The sequence below is a fragment of the Thermobia domestica genome, chromosome 12, assembly GCF_964235325.1.
Source record: "Thermobia domestica chromosome 12, izTheDome1.hap1.1, whole genome shotgun sequence".
In the NCBI taxonomy this organism is placed as follows: Eukaryota; Metazoa; Arthropoda; class Insecta; order Zygentoma; family Lepismatidae; genus Thermobia; species Thermobia domestica.
The window spans coordinates 159,000,344-159,010,666 of NC_137465.1; the positions used below are offsets into that span (position 1 = coordinate 159,000,344).

The 10,323-nt window shown below is 34.2% G+C and overlaps 1 protein-coding gene across 1 annotated transcript in view; it reads left to right on the top strand.

Moving 5' to 3' along the window:
• The window catches only part of eIF3a (eukaryotic translation initiation factor 3 subunit a), an 81,597-nt gene extending 71,482 nt beyond the window's left edge, over positions 1 to 10,115 (top strand). The window contains exons 19-21 of the mRNA XM_081734315.1: positions 877 to 906; positions 3,959 to 4,212; positions 9,334 to 10,115. Of these exons, the coding sequence (XP_081590441.1) occupies positions 877 to 906; positions 3,959 to 4,212; positions 9,334 to 9,401 (352 nt within the window). The 3' untranslated portion in view covers positions 9,402 to 10,115. The remainder of the gene's footprint in view (positions 1 to 876; positions 907 to 3,958; positions 4,213 to 9,333) is intronic.
• The last annotated feature ends 208 nt before the right edge of the window (positions 10,116 to 10,323 follow it).

Here is a 10,323-nt window from a genome sequence, read left to right on the forward strand (position 1 = left end):
TTTGATAGCTAGTCAGAAACATATTGTGAACGAAGTTGAAAGAAATTCGTTAGGTATAATCATTGAATGTAAATCTATTATATAAAATTCAAAGTTACTGTTTGTGACCTCCTAACTCTTGAACCATTGGATTGATCTCGATCAAATTTTCAGCATAGATGAAGTTCGGGTCTGGAATATTTTTTCCCTTCACTTTGACGGTAGAATGTAGGGGACGGATAAAATATAGAACTTAATACCTGTTGAATTACCCGACCGATCTCGATCAAATTTTCAACATAGCTGAGGTTCGGGCCTGGGATGTTTTTTTATTATTTCACTTTGACGCTGCAGCTTAGGGGAATGGGGAGATATTCAAAAATATTCGGAAATGACCGGTTTTAGTGTCGAATCCGTAGTTTCCGGAGTCGCTGAGATGAACAGTGACACTTCCGATGCCGTTTAAATACAAATCTAGCCCCCATTGCCCTTTATGTCCAAAATGAAACTTATTCTCTCCGTGCTAAGAACGGGCAACCTGCTTGTTACAATATGAAAACAGATTAGTTTTAAGTCATCTAACAAGAAGTAAAGTACATAGTGTTTGTGGGAAGCAGTGATTGTAAGAGCTGCTGGAGGATTATCGAACATTGTCTCCCATACATCCGTGTTAGACATTCTTATATTCACGTAAATTGTGTTTGTACGTTTATAAATTGGAATGCAGGTATACAGTCCCTGAATTTGAGACAACATAAAAACGTCATTCTTATAGGAAGTATGAGTTTCACGAAGATAAGAAATACAACATTGTTTTAAATATTTTTTGATCCTTAAAATTTTAATTGTATTATTTATTTAAAATTCTAATTACCTGTATATTATTTGTCCTTGCAGGAGAGAGGATCGAAGAATGCCAATGTCAAGGTAAGGGAAATGATTTACTTATTAATTACAATGCGAATATATCTTTAAATAGTATTAAATTTCAAATTGGATAATCCAAAAAGTAGACTTCAGTCTAACCAACTTCTTAATAGTTACGTTCGCATCGCTTCTCTTTTCCGTATTTGCATGCTTTTTTTCATTTCATTGTTTCCATAAGATAATACTAAGCATTTATACAGAATAAGTGTTATGTCGTAAAAGTTCACTTCCGTGAATCAATGCTGTTAAATAGTTTTGCATTTATCAGTCAATAGTTTTCAAAACTAATTAGCAAAGGAAAATTGCGTTCAAATCCTTGGTCCGTGAATATGGTGCATTGAATCGATTTGGCAGCGATCCAGGTGGAGCGGATCACATACGAACTCTTCTAGAATTGAATTCGTAATTACTCACTGTTTTGATAACGAAGAGCTGCTAATTATACATTAATACTCAGTGACTGCAATGTGTCCAGTTTGTTTTAATCAAGTTATTGTGCTTTATTTTCTTGTTCTTCTTAAGAATTCACCAGCAGGTTTCGCGTTCTTGAATTCTTAAATAAACGTAATCTGAAATGTTTGGAATACCCCCCCTCCTGCAAATTATGCTATTTTCTGGTGAACACTGTCTTGTTTCTTTGTCCCCCCACTTTCTTGTATCATCAGTTCCAACGTTATTGTTCATTTACACCTAAGTCCGTTTCTTTTAATGTTTGAAACATAACCATAGATCAATAAATAACTTGAAACCCTATTCACTTTTTCATTGTCGGATTTTTCGATTAAGGTTTTCATCTCCCTTAGGGCGTTATTCATATCTTCTAATAACAACTTGTGATAGCTGAGAAACTTCATCGGAAATTTCAGTAATTAAACGTATCTTCGTATATAAAGGTGAGTCAAGTTATGTTCTGCTGTTTGAACAGAAATATTCCTACTGTTCTCATTTTTGATAAAGTTGTTACTGAAAACTGTGTAAATTTGTAGTGTGTTTTATTTTATTTGGGAATTTTAAAGTTGAATTCGTTTCGGAAACCAGCTTCTGTGATCTTTAGGTTTTTATGTGCCTTCAAATCAAAACTGTAAAGGACTTTCTAAAAGCTAAGTATGTAGACCTGTTCTTCCAATTGTATAAAGAGTTTAATTTGTCAATATGTTACTGTTGTCCACCGCTACGAAAATCAAACTCATGACTATATGATTGTGATTCTTAAATGTATACATTTGTGTAGGATAATTCCTTGGATTGAAAGAATAAGAAAGGTTATGTGGCATATTACTTCCTGTTGCGAGTAAGAAAATAGGAGGGATAACGAAAACATGCTCACTAGAAGCAATAATAAGTAAATGGGTTCATTATAACAGCATAATTTGTTATATACAGGTCCTCAGTCATATTTTAGCTATGTGGCACACAATTATTGAAATAAAATACCTCTTTTAATTATGCATACATACTTTATATGAGGATTCATGACCTATTATATCATATAATCACTAAAATAACTACACCTCAAAAGATTATGTGCATATCCCTTCCTTAAGATGGTTCTGGAATAATAATTTATTGATTATTCGTCGTCATGACAACGTAAGAACACAAAACTCATCAAATTAATATATTAGAATCAATTTTGATTCTTTTTTTTTATATATATAGTATCATCTTCTTCTAACTAGTTAGTGCATATTTTAAAATTACACATTGCCCAGAAGTATAATAAAAGATATTTAGAATTTCATTGAAAATACAAAGATATCGTTACATCATTGTGTTATGTATGAGTGATAATTATTGCTTTTATAGAAACTCCTTTATATATTTGTCTGTGTGCCTAGGTATCCGGGAGCAAAAAAAATTTCAAGCCACGTAGTGGATCACCACCAAGTTCGGTAGATTGAAGAGAATCGAAAGTTAGAAATCGAATTCATTGCTTGAGGTGATACCCAAACCGGAAATGATAGAAGCCAACCATTTCCGTTGTTACATTGATCACTATAGAGGAAAAATGGTAATATATAGCGAGAATCTGTTTTCTGCAATCAATTAAGCATCCGAAGAATATATTCCATCTCCACTCGAATCTTTCTACTAAAACTGGAAGTATCAGAAATCAACCACTTCCGGTTTTAACGGTAATCGCTATAGAGTAAAATTCAGTAATAAATAGAGAGAAGCGGAAGTGGTTTGCTGTAGTATATTAAGCGTCTCCAATTTCAATATTGATAAAATATCACATCACACAAACCAAACTCTCGCATGGTGTACACGTAGCACTGTTACATATTTTATGCAATTTTGTTCAAGAGCTCATGGTAAAAAGCGGATTTAAAAAACATGCATTTGATAATAAAAATAGTAGTTAGTGACATCTAGTGGGCACATTTTCGGAAGGCCCTCGATCTTCGAATATATTGGATTCCATTACTTTTCTTCATGTTTGGACAGTTGTTACATGTATACAATAAACATTGTCACTTTCTACGCGACCCTCCAGTCAAACATGGCTCCCATCTGTACGTTTCACATCCATTTCTCTGTTCTTTACTTTACTTTTCTTTCGCTTTGTCCCTATTTCATCTCCTCCTTATCTAATATATAGTTTATAATTTGAGTATCGTCTATTTTTATGGTGAGCATTTCATAAAAATAAGTGTTTCGTTATTATTTTCTCTCTATTCCATCAATCACGTCAAAAGAAATGTCTTGTAACTCTTCCTCTTTCCTACGACAATTATAAAAGAAAAATCTAAGACTACAGCTTACATATTTCAGAACATGAGGGGTCACTCACTCATTTTTACAGTTTTAAATTTTTAATCAGGTGCACATGTTAAGTTCTAATATATGTAAGTATACTTTCATAATGCATCTAATAAAGGTAGTGATACATCGCTGAAAGTATAACACAGATTAGTAACGGGGAACAAATTCTATTTTTAATATTTCTGTACAATGCATACACTTTTTACAAATCATTACTAGCAAGGTAAATTAATTGGCAGAAGTTTTGTAGCTGGATGAAATCAACATTTTATGTCTCATTTTTCAGGGGTAAAGATGACCGAGATAGGGATCGGGAACGTCCTCGTGGCGGAGCTTTTGAGGCCACAGACTGGCGTAAAGACGCAGGTCCAGATAGAGGACGAATGGAGCCCAGAGATAGAGACCGAGACCGAGATAGAAGAGACGGCGATAGGCGGCGTATGGACGATAGAGGAAAAGGTGATCGAAGGGACGATTTTTATGGCAGCCGAGATGATCGCAGGGATGATAATAGACTACGTGATGATAGAGAAGATAGAAGTAAGTATTTTCTTAATGATTGTTGTTCTTATTAACGAAATCCCCTAATTTTATTGTAGCTCTTTATTACCACAAGATAAGTACACGTGTGTATTTAATCGCCTTCAAATTAGGCACCTTCAAAACACACACACTTCCTCCATTGCTCTTGCCATTGCTGGAAACACCGACGAAAGTCCTCTTTCGGGACCTTCCGAAGTTCAGCCGTTGCGTTGGTTTTGATTTCTACGGTGACGAAACGGGTACCGATCTAGTTTACTTAAAGCAATGTCAACGTAAATTGAGTTTAAATCTATTAAAGTAGGTATCTAAAGCAGATTTCCCCAATTTGCATAAAGACTTGATGTTGGTGCATCGCTTGAACTGCGACAATGCACCAACTGGTTATCACATACTCCTCCGTTTGTACACTACTCGTAAACTGATTGTTATGACATGTTTACACTTATCATATTCATAATTAGGGAACCTAACGACTATACTGTACAAGATTCATTATGATTGCATCACAAATTCCAGAATTCCAAAATAAATCATTCCGAGAACTTTTTAACTGTCCCTTATATATATATATATATATATATATATATAAAGAATAGGATTGAGGACAGTACTCAATAATTCTTGATATGAGGTGAGCTGAGGCTTTAGATATTCAGCATCTTTTTGCAAAACTCATAAGAAGGGGAAAAAATCGGCTTTATTCCACACCTTCTCAGATAATGGGAATAATTTGTTTCGAGTTAATATAAGATTCGAGTAAGTGGTACTTCTACTGGAAATCATACATGGGTTTCCTTCACCAAAGGAGAGAGCGCTAATCATTTAACTCTGAAGGAACTCTATGAATTATACTATATTCACGTCATATTGTACTTATTGCCTCCTATATAATCAAAAGATCGCATCCAAGGCAGACGACCTGGTTTTTCTGTCTTGAGTGAGAAATATCGAATCATGTAAGCAGAAATTACACTTGCCTTTGGGGACTGCAGTCAAATTAGGGAAACAAAAAATTCTTCGACTAAAGTCGAGTAATACATCGAAAGGGATATAAAAATATACGTAAGTACCCAGTATCTACACCATGTAGTCAAGTATTGGTTTTAATCTGTGGACACAAGTATTGGAAAGTTTGGGAGAGGTTTTAACAACAACCATAACAGTAACAGTAATTTACTGTGCATTTGATAGTGAATCCTTTTGAATACATTTTGGGAGATAATGAAAGGTTTAATCTTCCATATGTGTGATACGTTTAATGACATTGAATAATTGAATTGTGTGTGTGTTTGTGTAAAGTGTTTACATGCTAAAGGAAACATGATGCAAGACAGATTTTATGATCACACGGGCTTGAAATTGAAGATGATGTAGTTTTTAAACCTGGTCACTTAGAAACAATGTTAGCTTAAATCCTGATAGGGGACTAATGATGTTATTGTTTTTAGAGATGTCTTTACATTTTGAAGTGTTACTTATTGAGTCGTATCTGTGACTGTGAACATTTTTGACACCGATAAATAATTAAGATAACTATTTCTTTTAAGTTTGCAGAGCCTGTATATGAAAATGAACTCTTTTATTGATTTAGAATCTCAGTAACATGAAATCTGCGTCAGTCACTAAATTTAGTTACTAATTGCACCTTTTATTTATTTATTTATTTATTTTTTAAGGTTTTATACTAGAACTTTATTGAGGTCACCCTAAGTGCTCTGGTTGACATATAGCCACGTACTCGTGAACATTCAACCTATAAATCCGGATTTACGAACAGAACGGAATTTTGTTAGTAGATAGAAATTTGTCTATGCAAGTTTTACGTAATGAGAACAGTCATTATGTAAGTAAAGCTGCTCATGTAACGAGTGTAGTTATGATGGGCCACTAAGTAAGGCAACAAAGGTACAGTGTCCAGTTTTTCTTGTGGTTTAGAAAATTTCAGTAGAATCCGTTCGCCACAAATATTATACAGTTGAGCTTTTGGCTTAATTTTTGACCCGTCATGTCTGGAGTTTTCTCAGAGTTTTGATCCTTTTCGCTCTTTATTTCCATCATATCTGTACTGATCATAACCTGTAGTCCGACGGACTAAGGTTTGGCCTTGCAGAAGGTCAACCTGCAGGAGCAATGAAATTCGGATTTATAGCTGTAGATCGTCTTTTGTGCCATCCTTGAACTTGTGAAGAAACACAAAGTTTAGCTAGAAGCTCCATTGTTGAACAAGAGTCGGTGTGAGACCCTTGACGGTTAGCACTAGACCTGCGTCGCGACTCACTTTTTTCAAGTTCTTATTTCTTGCTTCGATGGTAGTACTACATCACTCACATCTCTCCAAAATGTAGCTGATAATAGGATTTTTGGGGCGCTGAATTCAGTTTTCTCACAAATAGTGAAATAGTTTGATGCATAGTGTCGTATTCACATTGAAAGTTTGCTTAATGTGAAAATTTTGTCTTTCGCGAAGAGAGTTTGTCTTTGCTTATTTTTATCGTACCTTGAATAAGGGACTGGTAATTTTTGATCCTTATGTTTTAATTGAGGAATGAAAAAATGTCCCATACTCTTGCTATAAGTCAATAGTCCTAAGCGTACTAAGCACGCGAGAGATATTGATACGTTTGAAACTTTCATCTATCATGCCATCACCGATTAGTTCCTGAGGTAATATCGTGCCCTAGAGTGGTGATCGATTTCCCAGTACCTTACCTTCGATACACGGACTTCCGATTACTTTACGCCTTTCTCCGAATTTGGGAAATTTCGGATGGTTATTTGTCTAACATTGTGAAGCCCTATTAAGACCACACAGTTTTCATAACCTCCCCATTCAACGCTATGTAGCACAGCGTTACCTCAAAATGTATGTTAATACTAGATGATGGGTTTATATATTTGAGCAATTACTCTTTGGAATGCAGACCAGCAATAGATGCAGTAGCAATGCAAGTCAGATGAGACAGCTTTTAGTGCATTGTATTTAATAATGCCCTTATGTAAGAACGTATAATCATTTACTATAATTGAAAGTTTTAAGTGTAGAAGTAGGCAACCGAAAGAAATGTGATTCGAGAAAATAAAATTTTGTTTAATTTATTCGATGCGATACTGTACGCATAATTAAAGTGCAGCTATGCTCAAAAGATGCTTTAACACCTTTGGAATCATGCTTACAAGAGAAGCTATAAATAGCCTTTGTATGCTGCGTTTCTATTTACAAATTAAGGTATAGAGCTTCTGACAAAATAGATGTTCAATATTTCTTTATGTAACTACAATTAGCATGGAGCAACCAAGTGAAATTGTGTCCCGTTCATCATGCTGTAAGCGAAGGAAATATTGTACAATCGTCTTCAAAAATACGTATACCATTCACTTTATTAGCATTGCCTGTAGCATCGGAAAGGTTACTCAGTTTGAGTGCCGTTTCTGTCCTCAGTTTGATTTTTCCCTGAAAAATTAAGGATATTTATGCGAGCTGAACATCATATATCATATGAGCTCAATGTAACTCATCCGATCAGAATCAGATTTGGCATGGTGATAGGCCATACAAGCGTGAGAAGAAGTATTGTGATGTGCGGGCTTTTTGTAACTAAGTGATACACAAAGCTCTAAATGAATACATTGGGCATAATGAAAACCTAGTAAGTACTGCTTTAGTAGCAATTATAGATTTAGATCAATCTTGGACAGGAACAAATGAAGGACTTTTTGTTTCTCACGACTGTTCGTGTTTCACTTTTCTGTAAGCTACAGGGAATTGCAAGTCTTGACACACAGCTGCTATGACACCATGTTGATTGCGTCTGTGCAGTGTTGTCTCCTCCTCCTTAGCGTAGAAGTTTTCAGTTTTAATAAGTCAATTATAGCCTTATGCCTTCGTCTTCTTTTGCTACATTCTCAATAATATCTTTCATCAAAATTTCTACTTAATTGTTTTATAACATCCCAGTTTATTGGTCAAAATACTTCTTTAAAACAGTACATAAACATCATTCCCCTTTTCTAAATCTAAACTATTAAACTTCTCATCCGTTCAAATAATCTGTTCATTATTCGACGCAAATGAGTAAGCAAATGATAGTCAAATATTATTAACATAATATATGAAATGTACACTTGAGTGGACACCGTTTAGCAAGAAAAAATGTTTTCTTAACCTTTTTTTTTTTTTTTCTGCTTGAAGGAATGTCGGGTGTAAAATCAGGATGTTCAGCAATATCATGACGAAGTCCTGAAATAACCTAAGCTGTTTCAGTAACAGTTTTTTTTAGTTCTTCCATCATAACTGATCGTAAGCCATTATCCAAAATAAGTAATCCTTAGTAGTGAAAATATTTCCGAAAGATTTGTTTATCATCAGCTTTCAGTCTAGGTCAACGTTTCCCAACCTTTTTCAACTTGCGGCACACTACGGGTGTAACTTGAATTCTCGCGGCACATTCATAGATAAGTTTATTATTATTTGTAAATATAAAATACCATGGTAATTTTTTCTGTGATTACTAGTCTTCTCACACAGAAGAAAGCTCAATCACTGGATTTCCCTCGTGGTAAATCATTATGTTTATTTTTCATTCTAATTTAAAAATAGAAAACAATGGTAATGAAATATAGGACTCAGGTTTTTAATATTTTTTGAAAATTGGATCCAACCTTTCGCTACGAAGGAGGATCACTAAATAAGGAACGAACAATAAAATCTCTTGTACTTTTAAAACACAAATGTAGGTAATTTGTATGCATGTTTGCTTTGTCATTTCATTTCGGCCTCCCATTGGACGCCTTCTTCATAGGCACGAACATGTGTATGAGGCTCTAGCAAATAAAATTGTTTCCGAAATAGGCTACTATCTGCTATACAGTGATGTATGTATAACAATATATTACAATTACAGGTTTTTTTTTTTTTTTAGAGGTTCATAGTAATGTGAAATACAAATATACATTTTTTCTTACGTGTTGCAATTTGGTTGCTATAGAATTAATAATTTTGTTACGATTTCCTCGCGGCATACCAGCTATCCATTTGCGACACACCGGTTGGGAACGCTAGTCTAGGTAATAACCAAATGATGATAAGGCTTTATTTTATTTTTGAAATCTTTTTTGCAGGTCGAATGCCAGAACGAGAAGAAGATAATAAAGAGCCCGAATGGACCAGAGTTAGCAGTAGACGTTGATTTTTTGAATTGTAAGCAATGAAATTGTACTAGCCATTTATCAATAATCATGTAAAAGATCGCTTCGCTCACCATCATTCTATGACATTACTAAATGTTCTTTTGTATGTTAATCTGGCGCGTATCATCGTAATAAGCCATCATAATGAACTGTACAGGTGCTACAAAGCTGTATGTAACTTGGCATGAGGAATAATCTATATAAATAATTATACATAGCTTTCATTACAAGAAGGGTAAGAAAAATACAACAATCTTTTCTGAATTTATAGGTTCCGGAGTTGGTCATTATGTATGTATTTGACAAAAATAGTTTGTAGATAGTGTCCGCTATAGATAGCACTTTCCACACCATCATCCAATACTGTATTAGCTGTTAAGAATTACTGTAACATAAATCTTCCAGCTCGCATAAAGATACGGTGTGGTAAGCCTTATGGACTCTTTTTATGGTATTTTATATTACATATATATTTTTTTCTATTCTTATATTATTGATGGTTTATTTGCGTATTTCTCAAGTTTTGTTTCTACTTTCCTTGCACATTTGAGACTACAAAGCCACCCGTCTGCTTTGATTGACTTATTTTGCATTGAATTTAAGCTTTTATTTTATCCTTTTCGAGTTGGTATTGTCAAGATCTTTAGAAGAAGGGATGTTAATACTGAGAGAGTCCCAGATATTTATTCTGGAATAAAAACAATGGATATAAAGTTGATTGTTTTTTTCTTTCTCCCTTAAACAGAAAATACTTTCTGATCAGAAACTTGAAGTTCTCAGTGTGCAAGTATAGTCATATTTATTGCAAGATATTAAGCTTCATTTATTTCACGATATTCTAGACTCTGTAGTTCAAATCTAAATAGCTGACAGCAATTACAAAAGTATTATATTCATATTGAAGGAAATAACTGATTCTCG